We start from the raw sequence: 15,515 nt of genomic DNA, 5'->3' as shown, positions 1-15,515 counted from the left end.
CCCAGTGTGAGGAATGACATTATAATGATGCTACAAGAAACGTTTGATGAACATCCAACAAGCCGTTCATGAGAAGAAGGAATTTGAAGTTTTTTTCTATATTTAACTGTAGTGGCCCCTACTAAGGGCCAAGTGCGTGCCCCCATCTAAACTTTGAGAAAGGATCTCATAAGAATGCTACAGACCAAGTTTAATGAAGATCCAGCAGGCGGTCGTTTCAATATATTTATATTTTTAGCCCTAGCAGCTCCTAAAAGGGGCCAAGTGCCCCATTTCAACATATATATATGAATGGACCCCTAAAGATATTACAAAGTTTGATGAAGATTCTTCAAGCCGTTCATGATAAGTCATTTAAAGGTTTATCTAGTTTTAGCTCTAGCGGCCGCTAATAGGGACCAAGTGCCCCCATTTTTAAGAAATTGACAAAGGACCATATAAAGATACTACAGGCCAAGTTTGATGTACATCCATCAAGCTGTTCATGAGAAGTATTCTAAACGTTTTTCTAGTTTTAGCTCTAGTGGACCTTAACAGGGGCCAAGTGTCCCCATTTGAACAAATCCGAAAAAAGACCCTATAAAGATGCTACATCCCAAGTTTGATGAAGATCCATCAACCAGTTTATGAGAAGTAGCCATTCAAAGCAATTTATGCTTTTAGCTCTAGCAGCCCCAATAGGGGCCAATTGCTATGAACAAATTTGAGAAAAGGGCTTTATAAACATGCCACAGACCAAGTTTGATGAATAGCCATCAAGCGGTTCTTGAGAAAGTCATTTGAGATTTTTCTATTTTTAGCTCTAGTGGCCCCTTATAGGAGCCAATACCTCCCATTAGAATAAACTTGAGAAAGGATCTTATAAAGATCCTACAGACCAAGGTTTCATCTTCATCTTTCGTATAGAGGACAAAATTCAAAGACTGGAATGTTCCAAGTCCTACGGTGGGTAGAGGTCAAGAGTCACCTCTCACAAGCTGTACTAAAGTCATTACGGAGATATTTACAGATTATAACTATGTACACACGTGAGCTGACTATGCTTATGAAGATTATCAAGCGGTGCATGAAAAGAAGTTGTTTCAAGGTTTTTCTAGTTATAGCTCTAGCCGCCCCAAATAGGGGCCAATTACTCCCATTTGAACAAATTTCAGAAAGAACATTATATTGGTGCTAAACACCAAGTTGAATGATGATCCTTCAAGCGTTTAATGAGAAGACGTTTGAATGTTGTTTTCATTTTGGCTCTAGCTGCCCCTAATAGGGGCCAATTGCTCCCATTTGAACAAATCTGCAAGGATGCTACAAACTAAGTTTGGGTTAATTTTTAGTTATGGACCTTGTCAGTGAGTATCTATGTCTATATTCAGATTAATACCTCTGATAGTATCGAAGATATTTAAAAATGTCCAGTTTTTACACGCAGATAATCGTATCGTGGTATATACCTCAGTATGGACACACACGACATACTCATAGTATGTCACAGTTGTATCGTGGTTTTTACCTCAGTATGGACACACACCTCACACACTCATAGTATGGCACAATTGTACCGTGGTATATACCTTAGTATGGACACTCACAGCACACTCATAGTATGGCACAATCGTCCCGTGGTATTTACCTCAGAATGGACACACACCTCACACACTCATAGTATGGCACAATCGTACTGCGGTATATACCTCAGTATGGACACACACGACACACTCATAGTATGTCACAGTCGTATCGTGGTATTTACCTCAGTATGGACACACACCTCACACACTCATAGCATGTCACAATCATACCGTGGTATTTACCTCAGTATGGACACACATACAGCACACTCATAGTATGTCATGTCTATATTCAGATTAATTCCTCTGATAGTATTGAAGATATTTGAAAATGTCCAGTTTTTACACGCAGACAACAACCTGGCTGTGACAATACCCAAACATTCAAAGTAAGAAAGCAAATAAAAATCAAGAATTCGTAACTTTTATTATAAGGAAGTATTTTAACACGAGGAACAAAAATTAATAAACTATTTGTAAGGAAGTATTTAAACATGAGGAACTAAATAAACTATAGCTGTTTTTCTATAGCTTACTTGCATATTAATAATTATGCAATAAGAACTGTCTCATCGCCCTCAACTATTCGAAGTGCTTGTCAGTAGAAAGAGAGCTTGTCAGTAAAAGGTGAAGGCCATGATGGTAAACAACTATTCCCAATAGTGTGCATGGTTAACAAGAAAACCTGGACTGAAATGAATTTTTTTATCGAAAATCATGATACATGTATTTCTAAGTGTAAAGGGACCATTACTCCCCAAATTCTTGTCTTCAAGCAAGTAACACCTAGTTTTTGAGTCTGGACAATCCAATAACAACCTTGTCTAAGATTTTAGAGGGTAACATTATGACCAAGTTTCAGCAAGATTGGGACCAAATTGAGAACTTTTCGAGTGTTAACAAGGTCTTTCTATAAATTGACCCAGTGACCTAATTTTTTCTCAAAACAACCCAATGTGGAACTCATCAATAGTAACATTATGACCAAGTTTCATTAAGATTGGGCCAAAATTTTTACAAAGTAACGCAACACCAGGAGTCAAAAACACCCCTCCTGCTGGAGCTTGGCAGTATTTATATGAGCGCAGTCATGGAGAAAGGTCCCTTACAGGAGGTCAATAATAAACTGAGAAAATATAAGTAGAAAATCTGTTTTGAACTCTGGCATTGAATCCATCAAACAACATGTGGTACTACATAAAAGACCTAAAGACACCACAGCATTCATTCAAGTAAACATGCAGCCACAAGTTTCTCAGTGTTATATCCAAGATTATTCGATAATGGTTATGGCAATATTTATATCAGTGCAGTCATTCAATAAATCCCTTACGAGAGATCAATTCCTATCGGTAATAAAGAAGTTATTTAAATTCGAACATTTTCAAGCTCAAATGTTTGCCAAAGGGATATAAACACCCTAATGAGCACATTTTAGGAAACCAACAAAGTTTTAGTATCAGAATTGCTCAGAAATATAAAATACCGAAGGCAAAAAGGCATGAGCAAAAATTCTAAAGTGTTAATTGTATGATATATAATATCAGGTGAGCTAATAAACATATATAATAAACATGATCTGTCTAGATTTATCTTTTGAAATAACAAGATGTGTTTGTGAAACACAATGTCCCCCTATATGATGTTTGACCTTGTAGGATGACCTTGACCTTGTGAAGGATGACCTTGACCTTTCACCACTCAAAATGTGCAGCTCCATGAGATACACATGCATGCCAAATATCAAGTTGCTATCTTCAATATTGCAAAAGTATTCATAAAATAAGCGATTTGGGCCACATATATTTGACCTCTGACCTTGAAGGATGACCTTGACCTTTCACCACTCAAAATGTGCAGCTCCATGAGATGCACATGCATGCCAAATATCAAGTTGCAATCTTCAATATTGCAAAAGTATTTATAAAATAAGCGTTTTGGGCCACATATATCTGACCTCTGACCTTGAAGGATGACCTTGACCTTTTACCACTCAAAATGTGCAGCTCCATGAGATACACATGCATGCCAAATATCAAGTTGCTATCTTCAATATTGCAAAAGTATTCATAAAATGAGCGATTTTGGCCACATATATTTGACCTCTGACCTTGAAGGATGACCTTGACCTTTCACCAATCAAAATGTGCAGCTTCATGAGATACACATGCATGCCAAATATGAAGTTGCTATCTTAAATATAGCAAAAGTTATTGCAAAATGTTAAAGTTGGCGCAAACAGACAGACCAACAGACAAACGGACCAACAGACCAACAGACAGGGCAAAAACAATATGTCCCCACTACTATAGTGGGGGACATAAAAATATAATAAACTATTTCAGAATTGCTTAAACAATAAAAACAAGTTACTCAAATAATAACTAGAACATTGTTAAACCTTGTTTGAAATAACAAAAGAACACCTAAAAAGGAATTACTACTACATGAAATAAGCTCATACTGAACTGTTTTATAAGTATTTACAGTATTTCTTTCATTAAATGATGATTAATTATCCAGACAGTGTTGTTTCTCTATAGTATTTTTGCCATATATTGATGGTCAATCACCTTAACAGTGCTCATTCTCTACAGCAATCCAATTACACGACAATTATATAATGATGGCCAATTAGCCCAATAGTGGTCATACTCTGCAGTAATTCAATCACTGTACATATAATCAATGACGATCAATTAGCATAAAAGTGCCTGTCCTCTGCAGTAATTCAGTCACATAATGAGGATTAAAAGTAGCCTCACAGTACTCATTGATGATCAATTAGCTTAACATTGCTCACACTCTGCAGTAATTCAATCACTGTACATATAATCAATGACGATCACATAATGATGATCAATTAGCCTTACAATGTTTATCCTTTACAGATGATCAATCTTAAAATGATGATCAACAAGCAAATTTGTTGAAATGATATCCCCCGCCACATACATTTTGTTCAAGGATGGGTGCAAATCAGACGGATGAACATACTGACAGATGGACGGATGGACAACACCAATTTGATATCCCTCCGCCTTTGGCGGAATATAATTATGAGAGAAGGAAGGACAGACAAGTTAGCGACTATATGCTCTCCCTTGATGGAGCACAAAATCTCTAACCTGTAATTTTAAGTACAAAGATGTATACATAATTATGGGAAAAATGCTGGTCAGTTTAGGGGTTTAGCGTACAACCTTACATGAAGCATTTGTGTAACCTTGACCCTTGATGTGAATACCTTGATGCATAGTAAAGGAATAACTAAATAATGAAGAATTCATCAAATTTGTGACCTTTGACCTCAATGTGTGACCTTGACTTTAGCCCCTAGGATTATGGGTGTTGAATGTGAAGCACCCCCAGATGATTGAGAACAGCCATGGCAAGTTTCGTGGCTCTGGCTCATGTGTTAATGGAAATAAATCTCTAAGCTTATATTAAAAAGCATTTTTTCAAGATACAAAGGGCCATAACTCCGTTATTAACAGATGGTGTACAATGCCATTTGGCGTGCATCATCCTCTTATCCATATATACACTCATACCAAGTTTCAATGAAATCCGCCAAAGCACTTCCAAAGTATGGCTCCGGACACAACAGTGCCGGACGGACAGACGGACGGACAACGCCAAAACAATATCCCTCCGCCTATGGCGGGGGATAATTAGCCTTACAGTTCTCATTCTTTACAACAATTCAATCACATAATGATTAACAATTAGTCTAATAGTGCTTATCCTTTACAGTAATTCAGTCACATAATGACGATCCATTTCAGTAAATTAGCCTTACATTCTGAATGTTAATATCTTTTTGTTTTCCGTTTCTCAGCCATTATCCAATTATGGACAGTGTTCTTAATTTTTTTCCAGGTGAGGTTCTGAAGAGCGTCATGTTTCCTAGAAACCTTTTCACACTCATCTTTCTGTAGTTCCCTTCTCATTGCTATATTTGTTTTGAACAAAGTTTTAAGTAGCCTGTGCTGATGTTCTGTAAGCTTCACTACTTCTCCTGAAATATATCAAACATTAATTGAATGACAAGTCAAATGATTCGCCTCACAATAAACCTGGAAGCTTTTTTTTATAGAACGCCATTTCTGTTTCCCCCATAATACTTTTTAAACATTGGCACACAACAGTTAATGTGAAACAGACCCATTCAATAACATTTTTAAACCAAGCAAGGGCTTGGATAGAGAACACAGACCTGCACACAAAACTCCCCAAACTAACACAGTGGTATTTGCACACAAAAGATGGTTAACAGTTGTTAAATCCAATGATTTATAATGGTAAATAAGACCATGGTAAAACTGGAGTTTCTATTGCCAAAATTAAGAACCCTTGTCAACAAGAGCGATCAATAATCGCAGGTGTCACCTAATGAGAGCCAATTTCAAAGATAAGTGTTTTTAACAAAGGGAGATGATTTGAAAATGGGAAAACCTAGAGTTATGGTTTCTTGACCCTGAACTTCCTCTTAAGGAGCTTTATAATTGTTTGAAGTTAGAAGCTGATAGCTTCCATACTTTTTGAGATATGACAAGGACAAGGTTTTTGAACAAAGGGAGATAATTTAAAAATGGAACCACTCAGAGTTATGGTTCTTGTCACTGCACTTCCCCTCAATGAGCTCTATAACTGTGTGAAGTTTAAAGTTGATAGCATCAATAGCTTTAGAGATATGCTCCCGACAAAATTTGTGACGGATGGACGACAAAGAAGTGATCCCTATATGTCGCGGCTACTTTGTACCAGGCGACACAAAAATGCATACAAGAGGGCCATCATGGCCCTTAATCGCTGAAAAGTTTACAAATAATAAAAGTATGTTTTTTAAGTGCAATTGTTTTCATAATCATTGTTTTAATGCGCATTATAATCAAAATTTCATTAATTCGATAAACCAGTATAACTATTTTATAAAGTCGAAAAAATGGTATTACTTAAAAAAACATTCGATAAAAGCTGATAAGTCTGAAAAATAATCAAATATTTTCAAACATTTAAGCGATGACCTTTCCCCATTTCCTGTCAATCACTCATTGTTGACAAATATCTAATAATAGGCAGTACAACAAGTTAATAATTTTGTTAATTTAATTTGATTCAGGCAGTTTTATTCGTTTCAGAGATATTTAGTTTTTTCCTTCTCCTCAAAAGTGGCTAAATTGGACTTACGAGGGTTTTGAAAAACAGAGACGATTTTTTAAGCATTCTCGGTTTCAACTACCACCATGGAAAATTTATTTATAGGTTAATACCACATCAGATAGAAAATCGCTGTACAAATTAGAATCAATATGGTAGAGCAAAGCATGGGAAAATTGTTTCATTGTATCAACTTTATGCATACACCTGCTACCTATTACAGTTGTTACATTGCAGATTTTAATCATAATTTTTTTTGTCATGTAAGAAAAATCATTAAATAGGCTCTGGAAATCAATAATTACTAGAAGGTTGTTTTTGGAAATAACAAATGTCTCCCGATATGTAATGTAATTATGGAACATAAAGCCAAGAGTGCGTAATATTAAAAAAAACAAGAGGTGTGTTTGAAAGAAACACAAAGTCCACTAATGCGCCCCTTTTTTGTTGTTGTTGACCTTTGACTTTGAAGGATGACCTTGACCTTTCACCACTCAAAATGTGCAGCTCCATGAGTACACATGCATGCCAAATATCAAGTTGCTATGTTCAATATTTCAAAAGTTATCACAAAACTTTAACCAATGTTAAAGTTTTGGGACAGAATGAAGGAATGGCAGACAGACAGCCAAAAACAATATGCCCCCGATCATTCGATCCGGGGGCATAATTATCTGTGTTGAACAAAATGAAAATATGCACGACTAGGCAAGACATTAATCATTCCTATAAAGTTTTATTAAAATCCAAGAAATAGTATAGGAGAACCGCTTTGGACAAATTTTATTCTAAAATGACCATAAAAGGGCAATAACTCCGTCAAAAAATATCAGAGCGCAACAAAATGACAACATGCACAACTATAGACCTCATACTGATCACTTGTGTGAATTTTTATTAAAATCCAAGCTATAGTTTAAGAGAAATGTTCCAGACAAACTTTTTTTTAAATTTACAATTAAAGTGCCACAACTCCACCAAAAATTATTCAAGCGGAACAAAATGACAATATGCAAAACTAGACTTCATAATCATCATTCCTGTGAAGTTTTATCAAAATTGGACCAGGAGTATAGGAGATATGGAGTGGATTTTTTTTTCTACAATGACCATTAAAGGGCCATAACTCAGTCAAAAATTATCCGTGCGGAACAAAATGATAACTAGACTTCATACTAAACATTCCTGTGAAGTTTCATCGAAATTGGACCAGGGGTATAGGAGATATGGAGCGGACAAAATTATTGGGATCAATTGATAAATCAGTGGACCCTTCGGAGTCATTCTTTTTAAATAACATACAGATGTACAAACACAGCATGTGCAAACGTAGCTAACAAAAAGGAACCTACCAGTCTTGGGCCGGTTATTGCCACTTTTCTTGGGCTCTGTCACCTTATCCGGATTAGATCTGACACTACAGCCCTGTACAGCACCCAGTGTGGATACTGGCACAGTCTCCATATCTTCCTCTATGGCATCTGGAAGAGGGAGAAAAAGACAAAAAGGTAATGCAGATTGCAAGAAAAGGAGTTTTGTACTGATCTAAATAGACAGCAGTGCAATCATAGAGAGGTACACACCCCCACTAAGTACCCCAAGATCATACTGAGGTATTCACATCCACAGATGGCAGCCATTAAAGAACATACAGAGGTATATATGTACCAAGTGCTAAGAGTAGACAAAATGAAGTCCTGCAGGAAATGCGGCACACAAAGCGCACAGCCATTTCACAAAACAAAGAGCATGCAGCCCAAAACCAACATATAACAAGCAACAAACAGACCACGACAACACCGACAAGAAGCCGACATAACATTTGAGCAAATTTGGTAGAGGTCCACTAGACAATGCTACATGACAAATATCTAAGCTCTATGCCTTGTGGTTTAAGAGAAGATTTTTAAAGTTTTTCCTGCTGGTTGCCATGGCAAATAGTTGGCCAAATAGTTTCAGAGGAGATGTCATTTGAAAGTGTGGACGGACTAACAACGGATAGTGAGTGGTCACAATAGCTCACCCTGAGCACCTTGTGCTCAGGTGAGCTAAAAATACACTGTTTGACACCTCTCCAACATATAGGGACAATCACATGGAAACATGGAAAGCGTGCAAAACAGAAAAGTAAAGCAGTAGTTTGAATCAAATCCTTCAGGTAATCACAAAAATTGATTTAAAGTGCACCAAAACTTTAACTGGAAATTTTAAGTTAAAAGGGGACACTTCTTGAAAAAGTTGGGAGTGTTATATGGCCCTCCAGTCTTCTGATGTGGGTGATAACGAGGAACAATTAGTTTATGTTTTATACAAATACAGTAAAAATGTACTGAAAGTGCATCAAAACATTAACATAAAATTCTAAGTAACAAGGGCTGTTTGTAAAACATGCATGCTCCCCATATGGGCTGTCAGTTGTAGTGGCAGCCATTGTGTGAATACGTTTTTTGTCACTGTGACCTTGACCTTTGACCTAGTGACCTAAAAAATCAATAGGGGTCATCTGACAGTCATGATAAATGTACCTATGAAGTTTCATGATCCTAGGCCTAAGTATTCTTGAGTTATCACCCGGAAACCATTTGACTGTTTCGAGTCACTGTGACCTTGACCTTTGACCTAGTGACCTGAAAATCAATAGGGGCTTATCTGCCAGTCATGATCAATGTACCTATGAAGTTTCATGGTCCTAGGCCTAAGCATTATTGGTTATCATCCGGAAACCATTTTACTGTTTCGAGTCACTGTGACCGTGACCTTTGACCTAGTAACCTGAAAGTCAATAGGGGTCATCTGCCAGTCATGATCAATGTACCTATGAAGTTTCATGATCCTAGGCGTAAGCATTCTTGAGTTATCATCCAGAAACCATTTTACTATTTCGAGTCAGTGTGACCTTGACCTTTGACCTAGTGACCTGAAAATCAATAGGGGTCATCTGCCAGTCATGATCAATGTACCTATGAAGCTTCATGATCCTAGGCGTAAGGATTCTCGAGTTATCTGGAAACCATTTTAATGTTTCGAGTCACTGTGACCTTAACCTTTGACCTAGTGACCTGAAAATCAATAGGGGTCATCTGCCAGTCATGATCAATGTTCCTATGAAGTTTCCTGATCCTAGGCCTAAGCGTTCTTGAGTTATCATCCGGAAACCATTTAACTATTTCGAGTCACTGTGACCTTGACCTTTTACCTAGTGACCTGAAAATCAATAGGGGTCATCTGCCAGTCATGATCAATGTACCTATGAAGTTTCATGATCCTAGGCCTAAGCGTTCTTGAGTTATCATCCGGAATCCATCTGGTGGACAGACCGACCAACCGACGTGCAAAACAATATACCCACTCTTCTTCGAAGGGGGGCATAAAAAATGGGCATAATTCATTAAATATTGGTTATGGACCTTGTGTCATATGATGTCCACACTAGTTTGAATCAAAAACATCCAGTACATGTAATTACAAATATAGATTGAAAGTGCACCAAAACTTTACCCTGCAATTCTAAGTTAAAAGGGGGGATAATTCTTGAAATATGGGTAAGTTATGGTTCTTGTGTCAAATGGTATATGTGTTGATCAGGAACACAATTTTTAAGTTTGAAACAAATCCATCACGTAATAATAACAAAGTTAAAGAGAAAGAGCAACAAAACCTTTAACCAAGGTGTGGAGCGGATGCAAACACCAATGCATGAGTGAGTAGTATGTATATACCGGTATATATATATATATTTCAATACTGTACCAGTATGCTGTTCTAAAACAACTTACAGGGGTACAAATGCACACTTTTTCAACAAGCTTTATACATACATTTAAGTTTCAAACTTGAAATGTGGGAATTAAATATGGCCTTAAGAGTTGAAAACAAGAGCTGTCACCAAAGGAGGATTTATGCTCCCTTTTTCCGTATTTTTGTAAACCTAAACGCAGTGTTTTTCCACATTTTTGGAAACCTAAACGCTACATTGTGTGACGGAATTTTAGACGGAAGGGCAGACAGACAGACGGACAGTACGATCACTATATGCCCACCTTCAGGGGCATACAAATGTGCTCATGAACAGTGGGCAATGTATGGATTATATGAATTTTAGCTAACTTTCAGTCAAGTCATCTGCTTCATGAATTTCCTCTTCATCATTGCTATCCTCACTCTCACTGTTTACACCATTGTCTGTCAAAGAAAGAACAATAGCATTATCATGACCCTGCATCACTCAAAAAGAAGACTGTAAGAAGGAAGACATCTTGCCTTATGTCCTAGTTGCTGACCCAGATTCAAATCTCACCTACAATTATACAGAGAACCATTCTGTCCAAGTTTCATTGGGATAAAATTGAAAATGTGGTCAAAAGGCTTTTCTAAAATTTGGCCCCATGCCTTAGTGTCTTATCCCAGATTCAAACCTGACCTACATTTTGCACAATCATTCTGATCAAGTTTCATAAGGAAGAAGTTGAAAATGTGGCCGCATCTACATACCAACTCGACTTATAGGAAAACAATCTTGTAAATCTCATCAAAATCCACTCATTAGTTTCTGATTAGATTCAATAACAAGAAGTTCAGTCAGTTTTCATACAAAGGGCAATAACTCCTGACCTGTCTGATCTGACCTGACCGACTAGGCCGCTAGGGGAACAATCTGGCAAAATTTGGTCAAATCCACCCAGCAGTTTCTGACTAGATGGGCAAGTTTGGTCAAAAACCACCCAGCAGTTTCTGACTTGATGCAATAACAAGAACTGCATATGGAACGACTGATAGGGGAACCTAAGAAAAATGCAATTTGAAAAGGATAGTGGGCTAAACATGGTGTTTAGCTTGTTCTTTTTTTTTTCAGAAAACAATATTCTGATACCGATTATATTAACTGATAATCTGATGTTTGATCAATTAACCAGTTAAGCAGTTAATATATTTTATATTGCCACCCCTAAATTATTCAAAATTCATACACTGTTGCTTTTCACACAACTTTGTCAAGACTCATTTTCTTTTCTCATCTTACCTAATTCAAGATCTATGTCATCAATGGACTTCCCGCTGAACTGTCCAATAGTTCCCTTGTTAAAGGCTGTCAGAAGACATCCCATCCTAGCCACTTCGATTATTTCTTGTGGGAGGCGATAGAATGATCTATGAATATTGATGTCATGCCCCATAAACCTTGCCAATACTTCCAAATCGTTTTTGCTGAGATTCAAAATCTGGACCACTGTGGCAACATGCTTCCTCAATTGTGTACTAGTGACACTTTCTGGGCATTCCAGACTTGCTTCTTTTGCAAATTTTCTTAAGACGTCTGCACTTCTAAGGGGAAACTGCGACCTAGAATTGGATCTTGCAAAAACGTATGCATTTTCTTTATCTACACCTGCGTCTGCTCTGTATCTCAGCAGAAGATCAATGTTTTTTTGTATGTTCGGAGTAAGAAGGACTGCGACAGTACGATCCCTTTTCCCACGAATTTCAACTCTGGACAGTGTTCTCAAAAGGACTTTCTCTGTTTCACTTAAAGAATCTTCTACTTCTTTAGGTGCCTGCTCTGATTTATTTCTTCTGTTTTCATAATGCACTACTTCAATTCTCTCTGTTTCTCCGCCACGCCGTCTGTTGAATAGAACAAGTTTTGCCAGTGTGTACTTTGCTGAGAAGCTCCCAGTTATGTTTAAAAATCTCTCTTCCAAAGCTTCCGTCAATGATTCAGAAGTTCTCTGAAGGTGTGTCTGAAGCTTTGAAATGTCTTCAGACAGAGGCAGCATCTTCTGCTTGTTCCTCTTGTTATCTGTAAGTGTATGCAAGGCAGCGTAAGAAATTTCATTTGTCCATTCCTCTTCACAAACATTCAGAAACTCAATGGCTTTTTCCTTAACCATCTGGTGGACAGACAGACAGACATAACAAGAGATGTGTTTGTCAGAAACACAATGCCCCCTATTGCGCCGCTTTGAAATAATTATTATTTTTTTTTTACCTTTGACCTTGAACTTTCACCACTCAAAATGTGCACCTTCATGATAACGCTGCTTTGAAATAATATTTTTTTTTGACCTTTGACCTTGAAGGATGACCTTGACCTTGAACTTCTACCACTCAAAATGTGCAGCTTCATGAGATACACATGCATGCCAAATATCAAGTTGCTATCTTCAATATTGCAAAAGTTATGGCCAACGTTTAAGTTTTTTCGGACGGACGGACAGACTGACACACTGACTGACTGACGGACGGACAGTTCAACTACTATATGCCTACCGGGGGCATAAAAAACACTGGTACTGGTCTGTTCTAGGCTATGTTGCAACCTACCATCCAAGCAAGCGGAGGCACACACAGGAAACAGTGCAATTATACAGAGGTACACACCCATACAAAGTCCTCAAGATCATACTGAGGTATTCACGCATAAAGATGACAAACAGCTGTTAAAGAACAGAGGTACATACATAGCAAGTGCTTAAGTATCTAACCAATGAACCTACCAGTGATGTGCTTGAAAGCGTCATTTATATGGGGCTTTGACACCTCATCTTGTTTTGAACCGACACTGCAACCCTGATGTACAGCTGCGGTCGGGGATATTGGCACAGCCTCCACATCCTGCTTTGTGTCTAGAAAAGGAGAAAAAAACACCATGTTAATGTAGACTGTAATGAAGTGATCCAGGTAGTTTGTACTGGTCTGTTCTAGGCTATGTTGCAACCTACCATCCAAGCAAGCGGAGGCACACACAGGAATCAGTGCAGTTATACAGAGGTACACACCCACACAAAGACCTCAAGATCATAATGAGGTATTCAGGCATAAAGATGACAAACAGCTGTTAAAGAACAGAGGTACATACATAGCAAGTGCTAAAGTAACTTACAAAGGTACCTACCAGTGATGTGCTTGAAAGCGTCATTTATCTGGGGCTTTGACACCTCATCTTGTTTTGAACCGACACTGCAACCCTGGTGTACCGCACTGGTCGGGGATATTGGCACAGCCTCCACATCCTGCTTTGTGTCTAGAAAAAGGAGAAAAAAACACCATGTTAATGTAGACTGTAATGAAGTGATCCAGGTAGTTTGTACTGGTCTGTTCTAGGCTATGTTGCAACCTACCATCCAAGCAAGCGGAGGCACACACAGGAAACAGTGCAGTTATACAGAGGTACACACCCACACAAAGTCCTCGAGATCATACTGAGGTATTCACGCATAAAGATGACAAACAGCTGTTAAAGAACAGAGGTACATACATAGCAAGTGCTAAAGTAACTAACAAAGGTACCTACCAGTCATGTGCTTGAAAGCGTCATTTATCTGGGGCTTTGACACCTCATTTGGTTTTGAACCGACACTGCAACCCTGGTGTACCGCACTGGTCGGGTATATTGGCACAGCCTCCACATCTTCCTGCACGCCATCTCGAAAATAGTGAAAAAGACACAGGTGTAATACAGACTATAATGAAGTGACCAGTTCTGTACTGGTCTGGTCAAGGTCATCTGGACTTACAAAAAACCTGCCTTCAAACAAACCTTAAGTATACAAGTTTCAGTGCAATAGTAGAGATACTGATGTAGCAAGTGCTAAAGTAACTTACAAAGGTACCTACCAGTGATGTGCTTGAAAGCGTCATTTATCTGGGGCTTTGACACCTCATCATGTTTTGAACCGACACTGCAACCCTGGTGTACCGCACTGGTCGGGGATATTGGCACAGCCTCCACATCCTGCTTTGTGTCTAGAAAAAGGAGAAAAAGACACCATGTTAATGTAGACTGTAATGAAGTGATCAAGGTAGTTTGTACTGGTCTGTTCTAGCCTCTAGGGCTATGTTTGCAACCTACCATCCAAGCAAGCAGAGGCACACACAGGAAACAGTGCAGTTATACAGAGGTACACACCCACACAAAGTCCTCGAGATCATACTGAGGTATTCACGCATAAAGATGACAAACAGCTGTAAAGAACAGAGGTACATACATAGCAAGTGCTTAAGTATCTAACCAATGAACCTACCTGTCATGTACTTGAAAGCGTCATTTCTGGGGCTTTGACACCTCATTTGGTTTTGAACTGACACTGCAACGCTGGTGTACCGCTCCTGTCCGGGATATTGGAATACCCTCCACATCCTGCTTTGTGTCTAGAAAAAGGAGAAAAAGACACTATGTTAATGTACACTGTAATAAAGTGATCCAGGAAGTTTAGCACTGGTCTGGTCTTTGCTCTCCAGAGCTACACTAAACATATGGTCAAACAAGAGCTGTCAGCATCTATAGGATGACTTATGCCCTCTTTTTCCACATTTTTGTAAACCTAAACGCACAGTGTTTCTCCACATTTTTTAAGAGATTTTACACATATATTTGACCTTAAAGTTTTGGGACAGACAGAATGACAGACAGGCAAAAAACAATATACCCCCTCTTCTTCGAAGAATGGGGCATACAAAACCTTAAGAAAGCACTTAGTAGCAAGAAGCAGTACCATCATACAGATGTATAATGTCATCTACTTTTCATTTCATCTAAATATCTTTACTATTGACAAAATTACCAATGAAAAACCGAAAGCTATGTTGTTTTGTTGCGGTAACGCACCTTCTTGAGTAAAATAACATACAACGTACAAAATACCAGAGATGTCCCGCAAAGTATGTATCCAATCCCTTGAAAAATGGTTAAAGTTATGAACCTAGTAATAAACATACACTATTGTCTTTACATTTTTAAAGTGTTTAACCTCTGTGGTTTTCACAACAAACCAGTTACCAGTTCCTGTT

At 38.1% G+C, this 15,515-nt stretch overlaps 1 protein-coding gene across 6 annotated transcripts; it reads right to left on the bottom strand.

Annotated features, from left to right (window-relative positions):
• Positions 1-1,973: 1,973 nt before the first annotated feature.
• LOC127874419 (uncharacterized) lies at positions 1,974-14,872 on the bottom strand. Of its 6 annotated transcripts, XM_052418723.1 has the most exons (8): positions 14,750-14,872; positions 14,343-14,471; positions 14,020-14,151; positions 13,621-13,749; positions 13,223-13,351; positions 10,836-10,910; positions 8,081-8,209; positions 1,974-5,586 (listed from the first exon to the last, which is right to left on the bottom strand). In XM_052418723.1, the coding sequence occupies exons 1-8, from the start codon at positions 14,862-14,864 to the stop codon at positions 5,378-5,380; spliced, it is 1,047 nt and encodes a 348-aa protein (XP_052274683.1). In that variant the 5' UTR covers positions 14,865-14,872; the 3' UTR covers positions 1,974-5,377. The 6 variants fall into 6 exon arrangements, with proteins under 6 accessions (XP_052274683.1, XP_052274684.1, XP_052274685.1 ...); XM_052418724.1 differs by lacking the exon at positions 10,836-10,910; XM_052418725.1 differs by lacking the exon at positions 13,223-13,351.
• Between the last annotated feature and the right edge of the window lie 643 nt (positions 14,873-15,515).

The sequence above is a fragment of the Dreissena polymorpha genome, chromosome 3 (genome assembly GCF_020536995.1).
Source record: "Dreissena polymorpha isolate Duluth1 chromosome 3, UMN_Dpol_1.0, whole genome shotgun sequence".
Lineage (NCBI taxonomy): Eukaryota > Metazoa > Mollusca > Bivalvia > Myida > Dreissenidae > Dreissena > Dreissena polymorpha.
Note: the sequence above shows the minus strand (reverse complement) of the source record. Positions and strands in the feature narration are given on the sequence as shown.